Source organism: Camelus ferus, chromosome 7 (genome assembly GCF_009834535.1).
Source record: "Camelus ferus isolate YT-003-E chromosome 7, BCGSAC_Cfer_1.0, whole genome shotgun sequence".
Classification (NCBI taxonomy): Eukaryota; Metazoa; Chordata; class Mammalia; order Artiodactyla; family Camelidae; genus Camelus; species Camelus ferus.
Genome location: NC_045702.1, coordinates 73,781,563 through 73,807,312, shown reverse-complemented (window position 1 = coordinate 73,807,312; position 25,750 = coordinate 73,781,563). Strand labels below are relative to the sequence as shown.

Sequence of the window (25,750 nt, the reverse complement as noted above, 5' to 3'; positions counted from 1 at the left end):
GAAGCTGGACGAGGGAGGAGGCGGGTGGGATGGAGGTGGGGGGTTCCGGGGACAACGCGTCGCCCTCCTCCGCTGCTGACTTCCTAGGCAGCCGCCGGCACCTGCGCGCCGGGGTCACTTGCTGTCCCCTCCCGTCATTTGGCCGGCAACGGAGGCTTAGCCTCACTCCTCTCGAGCCCGCGCTGTCCTCGAGCCTTGCTCGTTAAGGGCCGAAGCCCGGCGCCGCCTCCCGCCCCTCTGCCCCTTCCCGCGGCCCCTCTCCTTCGCTTCCTTCCCCTGGCGCCTTGTTGGGGGCGCGTCTGGTCCTGGAGGGCATGCGGGGCCACCGGGTGGCCGAGCCCGGGCCGGCGGAGAGAGGCCAACTAGCGGCCCGAGGAGGGGGCAACTCGGCGCGCTGGAAGCCGACTGGTGGGGGTCGCTGCCCTGCACTCACTGAGCGGGCAACAGTTTAGTTTTGTGATTCCAGCACTGACTGCGGAGCGGGTAGTGAAATCCTTGGCACGGGCCTTAAAGGGATATTTCTTGTCTGGAAACAATACTGCGGTCAATAAGCATGCTTCACCTTTTCTTATTTTTATCTTCCTGATGTTGACAGCCAGTGTTCTGGTATTGTTTCTTAGAGTCATGGTTTTCTAAGTGAACACCTCCGTGTAGAATTTAGATTATTCTGTCATTAATCTATCATCCTTTTAATTTTTAGCCTGGCTTTAAAAAGAAAAAAAAAAAAAGGAATTGCTTTATATCAGCATACACTGACTAGGGAAGTACTGAATCTGGAACAATTTGTTAATCTCAGTATCTACATACCAAGTAATTTTAAAATTCGTGGGGAATATATTAAGTATTTTTTAATATACTCTTGCTCTCTTCCTTGATGATATATCATGCTTACTTTGAGATTAGTTTGTTATTTGCATTATTCTGATTTTACAGTTTTTGGTTAGCTTTAGCCAACTAGGCATTTTAAGGTTTTTCTTTTTTCCCCTTTGAGACTGGCTATAGACTTAGTATTTGCTCTTGTTTCTAGGGATGATGTATTTTTGAAAACTTTTTTTTCCTCACCAACTGGACTTCATACATTTTTTAAAGTTTTAAGGTGGAGTTCTGAGAATTTGGAGACTATTGCACTTTAGCCTAAAGAGCTGTAAAATAGCATAACACTTTGAAATTGTAACTTTTTGGAATAAGGTTGCTAAGTTTAAGAGAAGAAAACGAGTATCCCCTGTTGTAGTGGCTCAGCCTCTAGATTCTAGAGGAATCTGGAGAATGAGCTGTGCCTGAGACCAGACACAGGTGTTTCCACCTAAATTTACTTGCTGGGGAAATAGCCTGCCTCCCCCACAGGTTAGTTGTCCGCATGCATCAGGTGGTATTAAGTTAGGTGGTAGTGAAGTAAGAAATGTCTGTGTTCTAATTTTCAAACTTTCTGGTGGGGAAATGTGATAGCAAATCTAATACACAGTGGGAGAACTCTTGCATAGTCAAACCTCCAAGAGTAAACTTTTTTTTGAATCCAAACTGGCACTAGACAGTTGGCCCTAAAAGTCAAGTAGGCGGCCTGAGCATTTTTAAATCATGAATCTTTTTAGCTAGTCCATTTAATACAAAATTGCATAGAATTTGTAGTGAAAAAGCCACTAGACTGAGCCAAAGAAAAATCTGGGGTAGCATGTAATAAAAAAAAAAAAGAGGGTGTAAAATTATTTGGATTGCTTCTATAGTACCTCATTTAACCCTTATAATCCCAAAAGATAGGTACTGTGATTACTGCCCTCCCTATTTTATAGACTAGTTAACCAAAACTTAGGTTAACTCATTTGTTGCAGATTACTCAGCTAATAAGTTGGTGGAGGTGGAATTTACATCTAAGCAATATGATTGCAAAGCCTGTATACCATGATGTGCTTTACTACCACAGGAAAAATGGCTTCTTAGATTTGGTTGAAGGAGACTCATCAGTGGAAAATAACACTGCAAAATCATAAACTGAATATTCAGTAACACTTTGAGTTCATTGTTTAATAGGCACTGTTGAGTATTGGTGGGGATATGAGGATGGAGTCATCTTTGCTGTCTTTGAGGAACATCCCTTTAGTTGGAGAGACAGCTATTTGATGGAAAGAGAATTCATTTGAAATTCAAATGAATTCCTATTTGGCTTTGTGACCTTAAACATGTTACCAAACCTTTTTCATCTTTAGTTTCCTTATCTGTTAAGTGGACACAATAATACTTCAAAGGGGAGTATTAGTATTAAACTAAATATGTAAAGTACTGGCACATTGGTAAACCGTGAATAAAGAAGAAAGAACAAAGAATTTTAGTAGAGTAGAGAAGGGGTTGCAGGTTCAGTAGGAGCTATCTCTAGAGCCTTAATGGGTGAGTGATAATTTTCATTGATGAGGAAGCCATCAAACAACACAGAACTGGAGGCAGAATCTCAGAATAGGAATATGGATTGTTGAGGGAATAGCAAATAATTGTGGCTTTGTATAGAAAGTATTTGTGAAGGTCAAATTTAAATGGTAATTGTATATAAATATGACTGGGTGATTTTGGTCGAATTTAGAAATTGCATGCTTAGATACTGAAATTATAGGAATATTTCATTAGTTTGTGCATTGTTAAGGTTTTATTTAATATTTACCTGTTAATACTTATTTTCCGTGGTGTCACTTAAAACTTCATTTCCAAATGAAGTTCAGATAAGCAACTATTTCATTATTTCATTGTGATATTTCATTTGGAGCTGTAAAAGACGACTACTACAACCAGATGCATTTATTTGCACTTAATTTGTAGAATGTATTTTGGGATTATTTAAAAAAGAAGAATCCTAAAATGACTGATTGCCTTCCCTCAATCCCCTTACCTACTCTATAGCTGTGTAGAGTCAAAACTATCCTTTGCATATATGTTGACTGTCTTTTATGAACTGAAACTTGAGACCTGACAGTCGGACAGAATGTTTTAAATTGGGACTGTTCTTTGAAAATCTGTGGAAAAAGTCCCATGTTTATATCTTCCCCTCAGGTTAGCACAAAACCATAAAATTGGATGTATAAATATGGATCACTTGATAACCAGAATCATATGACTAAGTTGAAAATATTAAATGACATTTAGGAAAACTGCATTTTTAGTTCAACTTGTTAGCTTCATATAAATTGCCAAAATGACACAAAATAATCAAGGTGGGTTTTCAAATAAGTAAAAACTGCTTCCTAGAACAGGTAATTTTAGAAGTCTAGGAAAGAGAATATGTTGGACTTCATTTTGAACAGGAACTGGGGCAGGAAATGGCTGTGGCTGAACCACTACCTGATAATAATCATAGCATGATTAAATTTGACATTTAATGAGAGGAAGTAAAGGGAAAAAAGTGCACTGTCTGCAGCTTTCCAGTTTCAGAAACAGTAGGAGAAGGGCCTATTAAAAGTATCTACAGAAATTCTGAAGTCATGTAATAGGCACTCATACTTGTTGATGAATGAAAGCACCTTAGTCAAACATTCAGTAAAAGGTCTCTTACAGATGGCAAAAAGCTTATGGACATTATATGGCATAAGTTTTGGTGCTCTGCACACCTACGTTCAAGTCTCAATTCTGTAGTCCACCAGTTGTCTAATTTTGGGCTCATTATATAATCTTTCGAGGTTTACTTTTATTTAATCATAAAATGGAGATACCTATTTTGCAAGATTTTGAAAATTAAATGAGCTAATATATGTGAAACACTTGATACATTGCCTGGCTTTTGAGACTTGCCCCCACAAGAAAGGTTGCTGCAATTGTTCAACTAAGTTAAACAGGTGACTTTTTTCAATTTTCCTTTTTTTTTTTTTTTTTGTATTTTTGTTTGTTTTTTTAAGGGGGGTATTTAGGTTTTTATTAATTTTAATAGAGGTACTGGGGATTGAACCCAGGACCTCATGAATGGTAAGCACATGCTCTACCACTGAGCTATATGTACCCTTCCCTCCCTAAACAGGTATACTTTTTAAGAAATAGAATTCTCAAATAGAGTAAGGAAAGCCAGAAAATGGCAAACAAACAAAACCTTAAAAGGAAGCAATAGGATGTGTAGGTAACAGGCAGAGTTGAATAAAGAATCGAATCATTGCAACCACATACAAAAAAGAAGGGAAAAGATGAGGAGAGAGCTTCACATTCTTAATTTTTTTCCTGAAAAAAGTAGGTCAGACTCATTAAACTAGATAGGCAAATAAATAGGATTTTACTATTTTAAATGACAAAAACGATCACTGAAAGTGGGTATTCTGTACTGTGAATTAAGTGTATAGGGAAAGGGACTTGTTCTGTGAGATCTTTTAACGACTTTACTTATCCCTAAATTTCTTTTAACAGAGAAAAGCCATTGTACAGTTAATTGTACAATTATAGAGAAAGCTTTAATTGCAAGTAATCCTGAGAGATAGAGCAGGTTAATTTAACTATACAGATTTCCTAAGTAGTGATTTGATAAATCATCACATTTCCTATCTACCTATCTACCTTTTGGGCACTGAATGTCTAAATGTACCATAGGGTGAAAAATAAACATACCTTCTTCCAAAATCTGTTACTTCTCTTGTGTCCCCTATTCTAATGAATGGCTCTTCTGGTGTTCAAGCCAAGAATCGTGGAGCATCCTTACTCTTTTACTCTCCATACCTTTCATGTTTGGTCAAGCAGTATATGGTCATTCTAATAGTTATCTTTCTTTCAATCATGTCCTATCTCAACACCCACCCTCAATTAAAAAAAAAATGCTTTTTGCTACTGACTTATTTCATCTCCTCATCATTTCTTCCTGAGATTTTTGTCATTAGTCTCTTTACTTTTAATTTATCCTCATACTAACCAATTCTTCACATAGCTTCTTCCTAAAATGATTTTGCTGAAATACTAACATAACCATATCAAACTTATTTCCTTTGTGCCTGCACATGACAGTTAATAAATGATCTCTCCATGTATGTTAAACTTAAGACAATATTAAGTGACTAGGTTATTTATGCCTGGAATTTTCTTTGTGGGAAAGATTTTAATAATAAATTCAATTTCTTTAATAGACAAAAGTTTATTTATTTATTTTTGAGTGAGCATGATCGTTTCTATCTTTCAAGGAATTTGTGAGTTTAATCTAACTTGTTAAATTCATTGCCATAAAATTGTTGAGAATATTCCTTTACTGTCTTTTTACTATCTGTAAAATCAATGTCCCTTCTCTCATTCCTGTTAATTTGTGTATTTTCTCATTTTTTTCCTGTTCAGTCTGACTAAGATGTTTGTCTGTTTCATTGGTATTCTTAAAGAAGCAGCTTTTGGTTTTCTTTGATTTTCTGTTCCCAATTTCAGTGATTTCTGTTTTTTAATTCCATTCTGCTGTTTACTTTGTGTTTTATTTGCTCTTGATTAGTTACAATCTAAAAATGGAAATTTCATTCATTAATTTATTATCTTCTGATATAAATGTTTAATACTGTAAAATTCCTCTCTAAATAATGTTTTGGCTGCATCTCACAAATGTTGATGTGTCATATTTTCATTTGTACTCAGTTCAGAATTCCCTGCTGAGTTTTACTTTGTGATTTCTTCTTTGAACTTACTCGTTATTTAAAGGTATGTACGCAAGTTTTCCAATGCTTGGGGATTTTTCAGATACTGTTTTCTGATTTACTTTCACTGTGGTCAAAGAACATACATTGCGTGAATAGAGTCATTTTAAATTTATTGAGACTTGTTTTATGGCCCATAATATGTATCTGTTTTGTAAATGATTTATATGCACCTGAAAAGAATGTTGTGTGGAGTGTTCTTTAAATGTCAGTGAGATAAAGTTGATTGATAGAATTGTTCAAGTCTTTTCTATCCTTACAGATTTTATGTCTATGTGTACTACCAATTTTTGAGAGAAGTGTGTTGAAATCTCTGACTATAGTTTTGGACCTGCCAATTTCTCCTTACAGTCTATCAGTATGGCTTCATATATTTTAAAGTTCTGTTACTAGATACATGCATATTTAGGTTTGTTATGATCTCTCGATGGTTGGATCTCTTTGTCTTTGTGAAATGGCCTTCTGGTAATACACTTTGCTATGAAATCTACTTTGTCGGTATTGCCACTCCAGCTTTCTTTTCATTAGTGTTAGCATGGTATATCTTTTTCCATTTTTAAACTTTTTACCTATTTGTTTGTTTGAATTGGATTTCAGTAGATAGCATATAGTTGGGTCTTGCCTTTTTAAAATCCAGTCTCTTAATCTCTGCCTTTTAATTTAGACCATTTGCACTTAATGTGATGATTGATTTTGTTGTGTTTAAATCTTCCATCTTGCAATTTCTTTTTTTGTCCCATCTGTTCTTTGTTCGTTTTTGTTTTTTTGTATTATTTGACTGTTTTTTTGTGACTCTGTCTCCTTTATTGGCTTATTTATTATCTATAGCTCTTTTTAAAATTTCCTTGTTTGTCGTGGTTATAAACATCTTTAGCTTATCACATCTACTTTTGAGTAAAACATCACTTCTCCTATCATATAAGAACCTTATAACAGTATATTTCCATTTTCCCTTCTCATCCTTTGTGCTATTGTTGTACATTTTAGTTCTACATATGTTAAAAATCCCACAATGTATATTTAGTTTTTTTAGCTTTAAATAGTCAGTTATCTTTTAAAGGAATTTAAAAATAAGTTTTAGTGAAAGGGCTCTTAAATTTACTCACATGTTTACCATTATCAAGGCTTTTTATTCCTTTGGAGTTATTTTTCCATCTAGTATCATTTTCCTTCTTCCTGAAGGACGACTTCTGGTATTTATTGTAATGCTGAACTACTGCTGATGAATTTTTTCTGCTTTTGTATGTTTGGAAAAAATCTGTTTTTGACTTTAGTTTTGAAATATATTTTTGTTGGGTATAGAATTCTAAATTGACAGTTCTTTTTTTCTTTCAGAACTTTTATGATACTGTTCAACTGTCTTCTTGTGCATTTTTTCAACATGAAATCTACTGTTATCCTTATTTCTTTATACTGAAAGTCTTTATTTCCTCTGGGTGCTTTTAAGATGATTTCTTTACCATCAGTTTTAAGCATTTTAATTATGATGTACTTTGGTGTAATTTTCTGTTACTTTTATGTGGAATTCATTGAGTTTCTTGGTTTATAGATTTATCATTTTCATCAAATTTAAAAAAAAATTTGTTCATTGTTTCTTCAGATAGTTTTTCTGTTTCTTCACCCTTCTCATTCTGGTACTCCAGTTACACTTAAATTTGGCCACTTGATATTGTCCTACAGCTATCCGATTCTGTTTACTTTTTTAAATCTTTTTTTCCACTTCTTGTTTTAATATGAATAATGTCTCTTTCTCTGTCCTCAAGATTACTAACCTTTTCTTCTTTTTAGTTTCTGATCTGCTGTTAATTCATCCAGTATATTTTTCTTGTTAGACATTTTATTTTTCATCTCTAGAAGTTTGATTTGAGTCTTATCTATATCTTACATGTCTCTCTTTTACATACTCATGCTTTCTTCTACTTTCTTGAGTACAGTTGACTCTTGAATAGTGTGGGGTTTAGAGGCACTGACCATCAACATAAGTCAAAAATCTGTGTATAACTTTATAATCAACCCTCTGTATCCACAGTTCTGCACCTGCGAATTCAACCAATCACAGATCATGTAATACTGTAGTATATTTTTATTGAGAAAAAAACTGTGTAAGTGGTACTGCGCAGTTCAAACTTGTATCGTTCAAGGGTCAACTGTATATATGGAGCTTCTACTTACTGAGTTTTTTAAAATTGTGGTAAAAAAAATACATAACATAAAATTTACCATCTTAATCATTTCAAAGTATTCAGTTCAGTAGTATTAAGTACATTAACATTGTTGTGAAACAGCTCTCCAGAACTTTTTCATCTTGCAAATCTGAAATTCTGTACCTATTAAACAACAACTGCTCTTTACTCCTTCCATACCCAGGCAGTCATTCTTCCGCTTTCTGTCTCTATGAATTTGGCTATGCTAGGTACCTCATATAAATGGAATAGTAAAGCATTGGTCTTTTTGTGACTGGCTTATTTCACTTAGTGTAATGTCCTCAAGATTCATCCATGTTGTAGTGTGTGACAGGATTTTCTTCAAGGCTGAATAATACTCTATTATGTATTCTTAATCATTCATCCATTGGAGGATATTTGGGTTGCGTTCATCTCTTGGCTATTGTGAGTAGTGCTTCTGTGAACATGGGTATGCAAGTATCTCTTCAAGTCTGTGCTTTCACTTCTTTTGGATATACACCCAGAAATGAGATTGATGGATCATATGGTATTTCTATTTTTAATTTTTTGAGGAATCTCCATATTCTTTTCCATAGTGATTGTGCCATTTCACCATTGCACCAGCAGTGCACAAAGGTTCCAATTTTTCCACATCATTGTCAACACTTGTAATTGTCTATTTTGTTGATAGTAGCCATCCTAATGGGTATAAAGTGATATATCATTATGGCTTTAATTTGCATTTCCCTGGTGATTAGTCATGTTGAGCATCTTTTCATATGCTTGCTGATTATTTGTATATGATCTTTGGAGAAATGTTTTTTCATGTCTTTTGTCCATATTTTAATTGAGGTACTTAATGTTGCATTGTTAAATTCTATTGTTAAATTGTAAGAGTTCCTTATATATTCTGAATATTAACCTCATAACAGATACATAGTTTGCACATATTTTCTCCCATTCCATAGGTTGCCTTTTCACTTTATTGATTGTATCCACTGATGCATAAAAGTTTTTAAGTTTGATATAGTCTCATTTGTGTATTTTTGCTTTTGTTGCGTGTGTGGTAGGTATCATTGCCAAAGAAATCATTGCTATGAAGTTCAATGTCATGAAATTTTCCTCCTAAATTTTCTCCTAGTAGTTTTATAGTTTTAGATCTTACTTTTTAGGTCTTTAATCAACTTTGAGTTAATTCTTGTATGTGGTGTAAGATAAGGGTTCACCTTCATTTTTTTGCATGCAATATCTAGTTTTCCCAGCACAAGTTCTTGAAGAGTCTGTCCTTTGCCCCGTTGAGTGGTCTTAGCATTCTTGTCAAAGATCATTTGACTGTATATGCAGGGGTTTATTTCTGGACTCTTGTTCCATTGGTCTGTTTGTCTCTCTTTATGCCAGTACTACACTGTTTTGATTACCATAGCTTTATAATATATTTTGAAATCAGAAAGTGTAACTCCTCTAATCTGTTTTTCTTTTTAAAAATTATTTTGGCTATTTCAGGCCCCTCAGGATCCCATGTGAATTTCAGGATGGATGTTTCTTTTTCTGCAAAAAATGCCATTGGAATTTTGATAAAGAGTGCATTGGATCTGTAGATTGGTTTGAGTATGGACATCTTAATAATATTACATTTTCCAATGTATGAAATGGATTTATTTCCATTTGTGTATGTATGTATAATGTTTTGTATATACTAGCTGTTTTAATCCTATCACTTTTGTCATTTCTGGGCCCATTTCTTGTAACTGATTTTTCTCCTCATTATGGATCACATTTTCCTTTCTCTTTTGGAGGCCTGCTAATTTTTGTTTGGATGCCAGACACTGTGAACTTTATTGTTTGGAGCTCACTTTTCTTTACATTCTTCTGAATATTTGGGGCTTTGTTTTGGGACACTGTTTGGAACACAGGTAAGTTAGAAACAGTCTTCCAAGTCATGCTTTTTAAGCTTTGTTAGGTGAGATCTCAGCATCCTTTAGTACAAGGCTAATTTAACCTTCATCCTGGGGCTATCCTTCTGAATATTCTATCTGTTACCCATTACTGCAGAATTTCTCTACTCTGGCTATGAACTCTTAACGTCCCTGTGTGAACTTTGGTAATTGTTATGTCTGGCTCTTTTCTGGTGGTTGTATCCCTGGCTTCAGGTAGTTTCTCTACATACACGTGTTGATCAGTACTCAACTGAAGGCCTAGGGGAGTCCTCTGCAAAGCTCCAGAGCACTCTTTGTACTGCTTTCTCTTCTCTAGTATTTTGTCCTGTGAACTCCAGTTGCCTTCGTGTCCTTGAACACTCAAATCTGTCTTGTCAGCTTGGGAAGTCTGTCAGTCAGGCTCAGGTTTTCTCCTCCTAGGACTGTGTCCTGGAAACTCTACAGGCAGTACACTTGGGAAATCACAGGGCTCACTTTTTTGTTTCCTCTTTCAGAGATTACTGTCTTGCACTGTCTGTTGTCTAGTGTCTAAAAGTATTTCACACATTTTGTCCATTTTTTCGGTTTTAAAGGTGGGAGGATCAATCTAGTCCCTGACATTCCTCATGGCTGGAAGTAGAAACCTCTGTATATTAAGCTTTAAAATAATACTTTAAATGTAAAATACATAAAGTACCATTTTTAGTATTGTTTTAAGTTCCACAATTTTAGAATGTACTATCTTTGCATGGCAAGAACAAAAGTATACCATATGTTTTGACTGGATAAATGTGTTTATATTCAGCTTTCTCAGCATTCCTGTTTCACTTGAAACAAATGTAGGAATGTTGATGAATTAAAAAGTGAGCAACTAATTGCATTTTCTTCTTCTTTTTTTTAACATTTTTTTTTATTGAGTTATAGTCATTCTACAATGTTGTGTCAAACATTTTCTTCTTTTATAAACCCAGTTCTCATTGTCAAAAAATGAGTGTGGAAAACATGATTAGATTAATACTAGGGTAAATTAATGAGAAGTGTTCATTTTTCTAACAATGTAATAATTCAGATTTTATCATCATTGGAAAGTATTTGCAACAAAGACTAAAAATACTGCTGTGATCCAAAGATCTTTTATATTTTGAGCAGTCAGTGTAACTTAGAAATAATATGTGTTAAGGAGTGTTAAAAAAAAATCTCTGTACAGGAAATGGGTTTAAGATGTTAGAAAAGTATGTCTAAAAAATCTGTCTCCTCATTGATCATAGGCAATTGAAATGGCCTTTGTCTTTTGATGGAGGTGAATTACGTAAATTGGTAAAATTAAAACACAGGTCAGTTTCCTTGTGTCTATCTGGTACTTCTCTTCCACTGCAACCACACTAATGAGAAGATAAACTTAATACACATAAAGCCTGCCTTTTATAATTAAGTTGATAGTGTATGTATAGAAAATTAATATGAGAAAGGAGGTGTTTTAAAACTGAGTTAAAGCTTATTATCGTTATTTTCTTTTTTTTATTGACATAATTTCACACTTTAAAGAAAAATTGCAGGAATAGTATGAAGAATTCCTGTGTACTGTTCACTGAGATTAATCAGATATTAACATTTTTCTACATTTGCTTTATCTTTATTTTTATCTTTATATACAGATACATATATAATACTTTTCCCTGACTCATTTGAGTCTTTATACTCCTTCACTTTTATGTACCTGTGTTTTATTTCCTAAAAACAAGGTCATTCTCCTACATAAACACAGTACAATGATCAAAAATCAGGAAATTAACATTGATGCAATACTATTATCTTATCTACAGATATTATTCACATTTCACCAAATGTTGCAAAACTGTCCATTATAGTGCAAGAAAATCTAGGATCACATGCTCCATTTAGTTGTCATGTCTCTTTAATTTCCTTTAACCTGAAACAGTTCTATAGCCTACATTTATATTTTATGATGATTAACTTTTAAGTGTTGAGGCCAGTTATGTTGTTGAACGTCCTTCAATTTTAGTTTGGTTGGTTTTTTCTCAGGTTACTGTTAGGAATACCACAGACATAATTTTGCATTCTTTCTAGCACATTATATCAAGAAGTAAATGCTGCAATTTTTCCTATTAATAATGATAACTTTGATCATTTAGTTAAAGTGGTTTTTCCAATTTTATCCACAGTTAAGCCATTATTTTACCCTTTGTAACTAATAAGTACCTTGTGGAGTGATACTTTAATTATATGAATATCCTGTTACTCTCAGACTTACACATTAGCTTTAATATCTATTGATGATTCTTGCAGAAATCAATTATCGAGATAGTTGCTTAAAGTTCTCATCACAAGGGAAAAAACTCTTAATTTTGTGAAGTGATGGATATTAGCAAAATTTTTGTTATATATATGTAGATCAAATCATTATGTTATACTGCTTAAACTTATGCAGTGTTATTTGTCAATTATATCTTAATAAAATTGAGGGAAAAAAGAGTTGCCAAGTAGTGATTTTTTTTTTTACTTTTCACTAATTTCTTCTGTTTATTAGCTGGCTTCCTACTATAAAGAAGGCGCCCCTCTCATTTATTTATCCATATCAGTATAGACTGATTTTTTTTCATAAACAACAAACATTTCTCACAGTTCTGGAGGTTTGTTTGATTCTTATTTTATTCTTTTGGTAATGTCCCTATAACTCTTTGAGCACTTTCTTAATTTCCGACCCAACAAGATGTTCCAGGATCACCTTGTACTTATTCTGTGCCAGCCCTGGAATCGGACATTTCTCTAAGGAACCTTGCTTTCTTTTACTGTAGAGGGCTATTTAGACATTTGGTTGCTAGGTGTGCCTACTGCTGCTGAGGAATCATTGCTACTAGGCCATCTCATTGGACATAGCTGAGTGCATTGTATATATATGAGTGTGGATGTGTGTAAATAGCTTTATTTTTAGAAAGGATTATTGAGTTAACCATTGTCATGGCTGCTAAAAATAAAAAAAGGTGAATATATTCTTAGGCTGCGTGACCAAGTGATTATGTCCCTATTAATAGAATTTATGAGTCCACTGTGTTTTGCATTCTTCAGACAGATTATTTGTTGACCAAGTAGATTCCATGGAATTATGTAGATATTACCTGGTGGGGAAGATGATCTGGATAGTGAGGAGTCTGAAGGCAAATTATATGAAGAACAATTTGAAGGAGCTAGGAATATTTAATTTGGCAAAAGAAAAGATTAACAATAGCATATACTTATTTTATTTGAAGGCAGAAGGTGTGGTAAATTTATTCTGTGCAGATTTTGAGTATATAATTATTACAGGTGATTGGAATTTAAGAGAGACATAAATTTATCTCTACATAAGGAAAATTTTGAGGCAAGCTTTCTTCTAATGGAGTAAGTTGCCTTGAAAACCTCAAACTCAGTTATTACCTCTCTTTAGTCAGAGGAGAAATTTGCCCATTTTTATGTAATTTGCGCCGTGAGAAGTTAGAATTACTTGAAATATGTCTTAAGTATGCTGTATTTAGTGGCTTAGTTAATTGTATGTCTCATGAGATGCATCATGAGGAAAGGATTCTGTTCTAAATAAGTGTAAGAAATAGTGTGTACATAGTCTCCTCTTGGATATTTATAATGCACAGCAACATAGTACAAGCTCTGATAAGTCCTCAAGTAAGAAGACTTGTTTGACTTTTTCTAATCTAGTGGATTTAGGGGACAGGTTAGACTACAGATGTAATCTACGTATATAGTAGTCATTGTAGACAGATGGTATTTAAAACAAGATATTTTGACATGATTACCAAGGGACTGAGTGAAGGCAGAGAAGCTGTCCCAGGACCAAGCTCAGGGAGAAGAGGAGAGCCAGCAAGGAAACAGGAGTAGCCACAAAGTTAGGAGCAAACCCAAGAGAGTGGTTTCCTAGAAGCTAAGTGAATAGTGTTCTAAGAGGAGGGAGCATAATCAACTGCTGATAAGATGAGCAATTGAGACCTGATCATTGGATTTAGCAACCTGAAGTCATTGGTGTCCTTAAAGACAGCTTTCAGTGGAGTGTGTGGAATAAAGGCATGATTGGATTGAAGGGAAGAAGTCGAGAAATTGGAGGAGATAGGAAAATTTTGCTGTGAAGGGGAGAAGAGAAATGGAATAGTTGCATTTCTTAAGCACATATTGTGTGTATTACAGAGTCATTCCTTGGTACCCACAGGGATTGGTTCCAGGACCCCCCACTGTGGGTACCAAAATCTGTAGATAAAGTCTCTGATATAAAATGGCATACATAGTACTGTGTAGTTGAAGAGATTAGGCAATAATGAAAAGAATGAACTGTACATAGTTGAGCTGATAATCCTGGTTAAATAATAGTTATACTATGTTTAGAAAGTACTTTCCTCTGTGATACAGATTTGAATGGGCTAGAAATTGAAATATTGGTTTCCTGACTTCTAGAAAATTCCCTTAAATTAGAAGAATGTTTAAGTATAGGGGCTGTTAAATTGTGCTGCATTACTGAATTTCCTGGCAGTTTAGGCCAGTTGGCTTGGTAGTTAGTAGTAATATGAAGCAAGGTCCCCAAACTTTGTTTTTATTAACTCTGAATTGATGACCTGGATGTATTAATAATGATATTACATGAAATATATTTGTTGACCAATCGTATGTTTATCATTTTAAAAATGACTCAATTTTCAAGAATAGTTCACTAAGAAGTTACCTGGTATATTTAAAGCCATACATCCTAATTTTAAATTAGCCACTATAACTGTGGGAGAAGAAAACCCAGGAACACAATTTGGTTCTTATTTCTAATTCAGCATTAACCCTCTATCTACCAACTTAGAACTAATTCTAATCCCATTCCTTATATGTATATGCTTTTGCTGTAGTTTCAGTTATGTATTGGAAGAGAGTAAAGTTGTTAGATGCCTGTGTTTAGTCTACCATTTATTTTCCTGGTAGTTTGAAATATTTAAATCTTAAATTACTCTTTAAGAATTTAAGTCACTTGAACACCATGACTTATATGTTCTTGCAGTTTAATTTCCTGTGACCATCTGGGCCTAGAAGAATCCAAAGTAACTTGTCAAATAGGTCAGAGCAAGGAGAAGGTTATTTTAAATAGTGGATGTATCACCAGGACTAGGAGGCAAGCATGAAAGTATCCTTGGTAACCTACATGGCAAGGTTGTGGGATGTGTATATGGATGGCAGATTGCAGAGGGCAGGTAAGAGGTCATGTGTGGAAGAAGGTAGAGATGATGAATGCTACTGATTATAAAAGCAATAAATCTGTGATCAGGTTGTAAAAGAAGGGCCTTTTGTATTATCTGATTAAACCTTTTCTTAGGCAATAGGAAATCATTAGAGATTTTTAAAAAGGAGAGAAACATGATGAGGTCAGTATTTTAGAAAGATAAATGGTGAAAGTGAAGAAATAATGAGAGACTGTTAGAGTAGCCCTGGGAATAGATGATACGGGCTTGCACCAGATCTGTGGTAATGGGGCCAGGTAGGGGTTATATGAGAGTTGTTTTGGCAGTGTGACAAATAGACTATATTAATTAATTCCTTCATATTTATTGAGTGGTTCCTATGTACCAGGTATAGAATTGATGGTGATGGGAAAGAGAAGGATGCAAGAAAGATTCTAGTTTTCCTTGCTTGAGTAGCAAATTGAGTAGTCTTAGAAGAGTAGATTTGAGGAGGACAGATGAATTTTAGTTTTATTTTCCTTGGAGGTAGTTGTAACAGGTTCACAGAAGATCTTAAACTTGGTCCTGTATTTTCAATTTAGTATCCTGCATTTATAAAAGGAATTGAAACTCAGTGTCTTCTCTTTACTTCCTTTTGTTAGAAATAACAGAAGTAAAAGTGCAGCTGTTGTTAGTTTAGAATCCTATCTTAGAATATTTAAATTTTGCTTTTCAGTTGAGTCAGTAATTTAAAAGATTATCATTAGAACTTAAAAAATAAATGTTAAAAAAGTAACTTTAGGGATTTACAAGTGAAAATGAAGTAGAATCACAGAATTTTCCTTCACTGAAACCCAATGAAAGAAAGAAAAAGTGGGTATGGGGGAGGAGAGGGCAAAAAATGGAATAGAAGTGGACAAAAAAGAAGTATGTGCTACCTAATGCCAACTACTTTAAAAAACTGAAGCCAAGGAAAGAATGGAAGATACTGGGTGTGTATGTCAAGGCTTATAATTCCAGCCCCATATCTCAGAAGCCAGACTAAGGAAAGATGAGGCCTGTAGTACATGAAGTATTCTCACTAATGCTCTTCATGGAAGCAGATCTAAGAGATGAGTAGGGAACAAAAAGTGAAGGAAAAAATCCTTGAGAAGACCCTACATACTAATACTGTGCCCCACACAGTCGGGGAGCATTGCAATTTTGAAATGTAGTCTGATTAGGGGCAAGAGCCAAAGCCCATGAAGGTAGGATAGCCCTTTGACTTGGGGAATGGATCCTGGTGCAGGACACTTAATGACATTTCAGCAGTGGCTGTACTAAGTTCGAATTTAGCTCTTGCTCCAGTTCCTGCATCTTTAGGTTGTAGAAAAATAGATTAAAAGCAGTATCCAGTTGTCAAACTGAAGTTTGTGTTTGTGTGTATGCTTGCATATGTGTGCACAGAAATAATGGTCCCAGCTTGGGTAAGAAGGGTGTTGAGGTTGTTGAGGAGAACCTACTGGTTATCAGAATAAGTAGGAAATCAGGATAGCACTCCCCATGTTAAACATGATCAAGATTTTTGAAAAAATGACATGGCAACTCTACAAATATGCTACAGGAAAGAAATGAATGAAAAGACTGTAAGACTATCCTACCTGAGAATAACTTGTATCCCTGGAATAGACTCCAACAAGTGAAATAGAAAAAGATTTCAGAAATATAATACTAAAATTTATGTAATAAGTACATTTGAAGGTTGAAAGGCACTAAACACCAAGAAAAAATTTGTGAAATTATTAAAATTGACTATACCCTGATTCGTTACTAACTTCGGAAATAAGGAGAGAATTATTTTGGCATCTTGGCCAAAAAGAAAACCTGACCGATATAAGGGTGGAAATCTAGCTGACTGCAAACTTCTCAGTTACATATGATTTCAAAATTCCAGTGGAACAATGTTTACAAACTTTTGATGGCAAAAAAAGTGAACCAGAAGTATTATATACTGCAGTATCAGATTTGATTTCGCTGCTAATAACAGTGGCTGAAACTATAAGGATTTATAATCTTGGATACAAGAAGTATGGAGGTGTAGGCAGTCCAGAACTGGCTTCACTAGGCAACCCAGGTTCCTTCCTGTCTATGAATACACCTGGCTTCTGGTCTTAAGGTCATTGTCCATAGTGAATGCTGGAGCTTTGGCCATTAAAACAGCATTCCAGGGAGCAGGAATGGGAAGAGGGGAAAGAACAAAGGGCTTTCTCCATCTGAGTCTGATTCTTTTAAGGGGCCTAATTTGGAAGTTCCAGCTGACACTTCTGTTTGTATCTGGACCAGAACATAGCCACAGCCACACATAGATTAGGAAAGGCATTACTTTGGGCAACATTGTGCCCTGCAATCTCTGGTGATTTTTTTTTTTTTTTTTTTTTTTACACAGGTCCTCTTCTTTATCAACCATTTCTTCTCATTTCACCTTGATTTCTGTCTCCTCTACTCCATTTAAATTGCTCCTCTCAACGTCATTTCTAACCCCTGTTTGTTGAATCCGGTGATCTCTTAGCTGCCTATCAGTCCTTTGTAAAAAGACTCTCCTCTCTTGGATTCTATGACATCAAACTCACCTCCTTTCTTTCTATTCATTTTCTGTTCTTGGCCTCCCTTATTTCATTTCCCTGAGAAGTAGTAGACTTGGGGCTGAACCATTTTTTTTTTCTAATTATACTCTTCTTAGTTGATATGTCAGTCACATAATTTTATTAAAGTCATCTGTGAAAGGCACAGATGTTAAGTATACTTTAGTTTTCACAAATGAATATACCTAGGTAACTCACGTCTGATTTTAAATATTTACTATGAGTTCATGGCTTCCAAACTCATATCTCCATCCCTCATCTTTTTCTTGAGCTTCAGACTCATACGTCTAACTACATGCCTTCTTTATGTCTAGTAGGTATTGTTCCTTAACAGATCTAAAACTAATTTTTTGTATTTACTCTCATAAACCATTTTTTAAATGTAGATCCATCTAGAAAATGGTTCCAATCCAAAACCTAGACTCCTCTTCTCAATCTCTCCCCCAGCCTGCCCCATCCTAGTCCATTCCCAGATCTGGCTGATTTTACCCACAAATAAAACTCAGAACTGCCCACTTACTGCCGTATCTGCTACTTGCACCTGACCCCAATATGTTGTCATCTTCTATATGGGACTAAGACTTTCTTAACTAGCCTAACTGCTTCTGCTCTGAACTCTTCAGTCCCAGTCCTTTCTCTGCAGCTCTCAGAGTGCTCTTTGCAAATTAGATCATCACTGCTTGTATGGAATCACTTCATTGCCTTCCTGTCTTTATAATAAAATTATTTGCTCTGGTGCCTCTGACCCTGTAGCTCCTACCTCCCTTTCATACTTCATCTTGAACCACTGTCATCTGTATCCATTACACTTGTGTCACACTGGCTTCCTTTCTGTTACTTAAAAATTCTAAATTATTTCCCATCTTAAACTCTCTGTTTGCTGTTACCTCTGCTCAAGATGTCCTCCCTCAGTTTTTAGCCTAGCTGGCTGTTCTCATACTTCAGATCTCAATTCACATGTCTACTCAAAGAGGACTTCTTTGGCCATCTTTTCCAAAAGTACCCCACTCTATCCAATTATATCCCCTTGTTTAATTCCTTCATAGCAACACAAAATTATCTTATTTGTTGTTCATTTTCAATCTTCTCTCGACATTGTAAGTTTCATCAGGACGGAGACCTTGTTTCTTGTTCACTGTTACATCCTTAGTGCCTACAACAGTGCAATAGTAAGTGCTGAGTAAATAAATATTTTATTAAATGATCAGATACTAGCTGAACCATCTCTAAAATATTTTTCAAATTTTATTCGTAGTATTTTTGCTGAGGTATAGTTAGCAGTTTTGAGTCTCTAAATTCATTTTGAAGATCTATTAAATCTTTAAACCATTTGAATATCATTTTGTGTATTATTACTTTAATATAGAGTACGTGAAACACTAATTTAGTTAATGTTTTTACTTGAGGCCACTAATAACATATCCATATATGAGTGAGGTCTGAATGATTGATAGTAAAAATTTCTTGTGAGTAAATGAGAAATTTAAACCATTTAGGTCATATTTCATTATTGATTTTTTCCAAGTGGCACAACAGTCAAAACAAGAAGCACTCACCCAGTACACTATCAATTAAGTATTTAAAGGATCTTTTGTATTAAAAAAAAACCCAAATGAAAGCTACTAGTAGAGATTTTGTTCACACGGGCTAGTTAAGTATGTGCGAAAATTAAAAAATTTGCTTTAAAGGACGTACTGAGTGAGTTTGTTGTACACATCAGGAAGTTCCACAGAGGGTTTTGTGGGTATTAAGATTACAACTCTTGGGATTCTCTTAGATTACGTAACAGTACAACATGTTTCTGTCAATACAGATTTAAAGGGAAGTTACTTGCCTATAATTTTTCTTAAAGTAGGTGTTATCCTCTAGCCCAAAATACACAGACTATTTGTATTAACAAGTTATAGGTCATATTATTAGAGAATAGCATCTCTGACACTAGTAGGTTTCCTTCTGTCAATACCGCACTCCCTGTACCAGAATTTCACTTGTTTCCTAACTTCGGTATCAGTATGAAAAAATTTGATTTGAATCTTAGCGTTTATTACCTTTTCAAAGTTATATTTAACTTCAGCGTTTAAGAATAGAGAGACTAGACTTGGCAGGTTTGACGTTTACTCCATTTCACTGTACTTTAGGGGTCTGCAAATTGTTGTATATTGTTTCATTGAGTGATATGTGAATAAATAAACCAGCCGTGTTAATTATACTTCACAATATTTTTGTACCTTTTACTATTAGGAAAGTATGTTTTTGTGTTTATTTGCACGTTGGGGTAGCGCAGGAGTTGGACAGCTAGAATTTTAAATTCTAGCTTGCCAGCTGAAAATTGTCGCTCACCATCTGGCACTACAAAAATGAAGTCACTAGCCACTGCAGTCACTGACCTTCAACACACCCTGAAAGGAGTTCAGGGTGGAGATCAGGAATGAGGCACTCTGTGTTCTCAGAAAAACTGGCAGTACAGGCCTTCAGATAGTTAGATATTTTCCGAAGATTTTATGAGCTCAGTTTCTCGTATCTTCTCATATCTAGAAAAGCACTAAAATCACTGACAGAGACATCTGCTCCTTGTGACTAGCCTCAACCTTCTTGTGACTTGAAACAACTTTCTGCCAAAATGTGTACTTCACTGTAATCACATGTATACTGACCACCCCTCCTCCCTCTTCTGAACAGTTCCTCAGAGCTCTCTGAAAGACTGTCTTCTGGGCTATAGTCCTCATTTTGCCCCAATAAAACTTAAGTCATTACTCTAACATGGTACATTTTTCCTTCAGTTAACAGGCCCTTAAATTCATTCATCTGTGATGGTGCTTTGGTTGGCAGCTGTTTAATTTGGCTTGTAAACATTTGTGTTTCATATATACAAAAAGCTATACGAGAGTTCAGAGATAATAAAGACATTGGACTGCTCTCAAAGAACTTATGGAGTAGGGGCACATACAGACAAGTATTTAAAGGTCTGCAAAACAGAACATACTAAGTGTAATGGGAATGCAGAACAGGGCGAGAAATATTTAATGGAAAAATTAGGAAGAAACTTACAGAGAAATTGAAATTTAGGAGGCTTTCTTGAAATCTTCCTTGTTTTGGAAAGAAAAGTTAATTCTGGCATTAAGGTAGAAAACTGTAGGAAGTGGAATGATTGAAACAGATGTATGAGAGGCTGGTGAGCAATAGTGTTGGGTAAGTAGGTGACTGTGAGATTTTAAAGGGTTTAAATACAATTCTAAGTGCGGTGAGAAATGTGGCACAGGTTGTTGAATAGCATAATGATGAGATCAGGGCCAGAGGAGATTTACATAAACTACCTTTTAAAAATAACATTTTCCATCTTGTCTAACAGTTTCTACTATGTTAAATTCCATATATATCACTGATTTAACTAATGTTAATGTTTCTGGGTGTGTTAGTAAAGCAATTCAGAGGAACTGCTATACATTATTGGAATTGTTACTTGTTTAATCTTTACTGAGTTTGGACTATTTGGCTAAGATGGCAGTGGTGAGAAACTAAGGCCCAGAGAACTCAGTAACTAATTCAGAAGCATGGAGCTCTTAGTGTCAGAACTTGGATCTAGAACCCAATTCTTCTGATGCTTAGTCATTGCTTTTTCTGTGCTGTACTTCCTCTTCCGCATATTATAATGTGCTGGGTACTTAGCGAGGCACAAAGGAAGAAAGATGCCTCTTTTTTCCTTAAGAGTGTTTACATATGAATCAATGACATGTGTGGCTATACTGCTTTGTATTTTTATTTAAATACCAGATTTATTAGTACAAGTCAATGCTGGAAGAGACATCAAGCTTCAAAATATTTTAGTCCAAATGAACACTTAGAGGAAACTTCATTTTAGAGGAAGTAGGGTCTGAACTGATCTAGAAGGATGAATGAGCAGAGAAAAGGAATGGGAATTACAGCACAAGCAAAGTGCCTGACAGAGGTGGGCATAAATTGTTTTCTGAGCCTAGAAAGAGTCATGCTGGAGCAGGGAAATCTGTTTCATGAAAATGAAAGAAGTACGTTGTAACATTATATAGTATTTGATACTTTTTTTCCCTAACTTAGGGAGTGGTTAAAACCTTGATGATTTCTTTGGCTCTATCTGTACAAAGAATATCTGCTGGTCATTACTGTATTTGATAGTAAGATTCTATAACAGCAGACTTAACATACTATCTCTTTGTGTCATCTTTTCCCTCCATCCTGGTTTTTGGCATCATAAATTCAGTTTGTGTAGACCTTGACATAGTAAAGAATAATTTCAGATGTTTTGACTAGGTATGATGATTAAAGCAGCATCAAGGAGAGAATGAGCTGAGAGTAACTGCTTATGGCAATATTTAAATGTTATGCCTGCTGTTAGCTGTGTGTTTTCAGAATTGTATTATTTTCATATTTTAATACCATCTTTCTATCAACTCATTCGATCAAAAAAGATTAAGATCTTCTGTTTAAGGTACTCAATAAGCTTAATATTCTACTTTTTCCTGTAAATTAACTTTAGTGTCATAATCTAGTATTAAAAGTTACTTAACATGAACTATCATGGTAATAGAGGTTATGAACCTGTATTCCTCAACTGTCAGAATCAAAGAAGCTGGAAAAGCTTTAGAAATAATCTTTATTATTCATGAAATCATTTGTTGATTTATTATTTCTTGTTGATTATGTTCATGTGTCTTTGAGAATACTTTGTCACGTGTCTGATTCAGAAATCCATCTTAGCATGTTGTAAAACCTGTTTTAAAAATAGATATGAACCACTCAGTGTCACTGAAATGAAAGGTAGTTGACACAATGGAAAAACTGTTAAATGAATTTATAGAGCAGAACTTACCATTACCTGAAGAAAGGTTGTTTCTTTTTTAAACGAAATTAATTGAAGTTGTATTTATGTAGATCCAAATGAATATAATTAAAATATTTAGAATATTTTATATGCCTACTTTACTGTTACAGCTGATCTTTGAAATTTATTTCTAAGTGTACCTTGGTGTAAACCAAAGTATATAAAAAAGGCTTTCAGATCATTTTATTTGAACCAGGTAATGTTTTTCTCACTTCCATTAAAGCCTTTTCTTAAAAAAAAAATTGCTATTTATATGTGACCATATAAATGTTTCCCAGATAGATTAACTATCTCATATATTTAATAGATAAGGTGAATAAAAAAATCCTTTCACACTCTGCATATGAAATGCATATTATCTACAGCCCTGTGGATTAGGGAAGAAGATCTTTATTTTGGTAGATAATCTGGAATTTTCACCAGTAAAGATTGGGTGAGGTTAAAGGGCAGTAAAGTATATTTTCAGTATAAATAACATGTATGTAGCTAAGAGTAAAACTTTTTGAAATTTTTTTGCATCCCTTTTCTACATCCTTAAAGCCTTTCTTCTGTTTCCTTTCCTGAACCTAGGTATTAATGTGTTAGAAAATGTGGATGCTATAAAAGATAAGATAAATTCCTGTCTACAGAGGGTTTACAAGCTAGCAACCAGAATTACTTTTTTTTTAATTAACAATTTTTATTTAAGTATAGTTGATGTAAAATATTATATGTTACAGGTGTACAATATAGTGATTAACAATTTTAAAAGTTATACTCTATTTATAATAAAATATTGGCAAGAAAAAAGTAAAGGACAGTAAAGTAAAAAATTGATATTCTCATACTTTTTGTAGCATCTTTTGTAGTTTGCACTTGGCAAGGTGGGGACGGGAGTGGGGAGAAGGAGTTAACCAGTTTGGAAAACATGCACAATTGTCTTGACAGACAATTATAATGAAGGTGTAATGCTGTAATAAATAATCCTCTGGCAGAATTAAGGGAAAGCCTTTAGAATGAAATGTGATTAAAATTAATGTGTTACCCCTAGAGGCCTCAAGGACAGAAAAACAAAAATGGGAGTTTTTAAGTCAGTAAGGTCAAGTTTCCCAAAAAACCCTGGTGAAAGAAATGAAGGTAGCCACATCTGAGTGAGAAACTTCAGAGGACGGTGAACTTTGAAATCTTTAATCCATGTGTATGTAGTTGAGAATTGACATTGCTAACCTAATAATAATCAGTTAGCTATTTTTATTTTAAATGTCAACAAGAACTCATTGCATGTATTTCTTCTCTAAACTTTGCCATGTTAAAAAAAGGAAATATAAGCACTTAGCAGTTCCTGGATGGAGAATTTTTAAATATAAAAGTTACTAATAAAATAATTATAATTAAACATCTGTATGTACTCGAGTTTGGTAAATTTCAGGTATATTATTTATCAGTCACAAAAATCTTACAAGGGAAAAATAGGTACTCTTATTTTATAAGTGAAAGAAACTAAATCATAGCGATTAAGAGACTTCTTCAATATTACATATTAGTGAAGCTAATATTTAACTCTGTGTTCCTCTTTCCATGATGCTAGGGAATTTATAAGGATTTTCAAAACATAGTTTTCTTGAATTTGATCAGATAAAGATGGAATCAGTACCCTAGGAAAGGTAATAAAATAATCTGATCTATAACACTGACAAAAATACAGGCATTAAGTAAATGCTGCCTTAAATTTTAGAAGTTGATCTGAATATTTGAACTTGCTGGTAATTTCATTATATTTGAATCCTAAAATGCTCCCAAGAATGGTATATAAAACTTTTGATACTTTGTTTACTCTGGGAAACTCTGTAGTATTAGCAACTCTGCATTTGCAGTTCTGCATGTGTTTAGGATCGTCTCAGCAGGGTGCTTTACTCCTAGAATTTCCTTGAGATCTATTTTTCGGCCTTAGATGATCCTAATCTGCAGTGAGTTCTAGGGCCAGTATCTGCCTTTGAACCTGTGTAGGCTCATCCTTAACACCCTCCTAGACGTGCTCTCCATGCTGATGTGGTACTATGACTAGAAAAGTATTCCAGAATTAACTGGGATCAGTCTGGAGTTAATTCTCTCTAGGGCTAAGGAACCATTAAGTTTAGTAAGATGCTTATGAAATAGCCTGTAGAAAATTTCTAAATATTAACAAACTGTGATATGTGGAAAGTCCTTAATATTAATTATTCCTTTGTAAATAATTCTGATATTGGCTTAGTATTTAGCATACATTAATTAGGTTTCTCCAGGTATTTGATTTTAGTTCAACTTTGTGTTTACTGAGTATTAGGGAAAATTAAATATGATTATAAATTTTGGCACTCTTATCAAGCTATCCTTTAGCAACAGTAATTGACACTACTTCCTAGACAGAAACTAAAATTGATCTGTTACTGAATGAATGGATTGATTCCTATCATATGTGAATTTATAAATGAAAAATTTCCAGTATACCCTGGAAAATTTTGAAATTTATTTAAAAGACTTAAAAAAAACAATTTAATTGTAAGAAAATTCAAGTGTTCTTTTCACGTAGAAAGATCGTTCTTTTGTTATGGCAACTGATTTTTGTTTACGTAAGAGAACCTGTTGCTAAAATAGTAATGAGGAAGAGTGTAATATAAGTATAGTCATACACCCCTTGCTCTGCAAGTAACTAGAGTGCTATGTATGCATGTTGTTCAGTCTCCTTTTAGAAGGTGGAAGTAAAGTCGTTTGTATGTTTTTCTCTCCTGCACAGCCTAAAATGACGAATGTGTGATTTCAGTGGAATAAATGGCGTCCAAAGTCACAGATGCTATAGTTTGGTATCAAAAGAAGGTAAGTTGATAGGCAAAGTTTTTAACATTTTAAATGTTTTTATTCTAAAAATGCATGCTTTTTTTCATTTGATGAATTTATGTATATCTAAAATAGTGACACGTAGATTTCAGGATCTTTTGAGTGGACAGGAAAGAATATTTTGGTTCTCCTTGTGCTAACTTTACTTCTAAGTAAATTAGAAAGGTGATGCTTAAAAATATTTTTTCTCTACTTTTTACTCCATATTGTCAAAGTAGCTGAATTAGTTTCAGTTATAATATAAACCAAATTTCCAGAATTATGGATATAATCAGCATTTTATGAAAGTATTAAATTTTTTCTTACATTTCTTTTAAAAGAAAGCTAGGTTAGCAGAGCTATTATTTTATAACTATTTTATATCAAGGGAAAATACAGTTTTAATCTGTTTCTTGTAAGTTACAATTCAACAGCTGAATCTTTTCAGTAAAATAATCCTTTGGAGACTGTATTTTCCAAGCTGAAATATTAAAATGTTTATTTTGATGTTTCAGGAATAGTTATCATAAGTACTTAAC

The 25,750-nt window shown here is 34.4% G+C and overlaps 1 protein-coding gene across 12 annotated transcripts in view; it reads left to right on the top strand.

Annotated features, from left to right (window-relative positions):
* Positions 1-25,750, top strand: part of PHTF2 (putative homeodomain transcription factor 2) — a 171,924-nt gene that overhangs the window by 246 nt on the left and 145,928 nt on the right. For 11 of the 12 annotated variants that reach the window (XM_032484145.1, XM_032484144.1, XM_032484147.1 and 8 more), the window contains exon 2: positions 25,132-25,211. In XM_032484145.1, the coding sequence (XP_032340036.1) occupies positions 25,167-25,211 (45 nt within the window). In that variant the 5' untranslated portion in view covers positions 25,132-25,166. Of the gene's footprint in view, positions 1-24,989; positions 25,212-25,750 lie in introns of those variants that run through there. The other variant, XM_032484138.1, reaches the window with a different exon arrangement.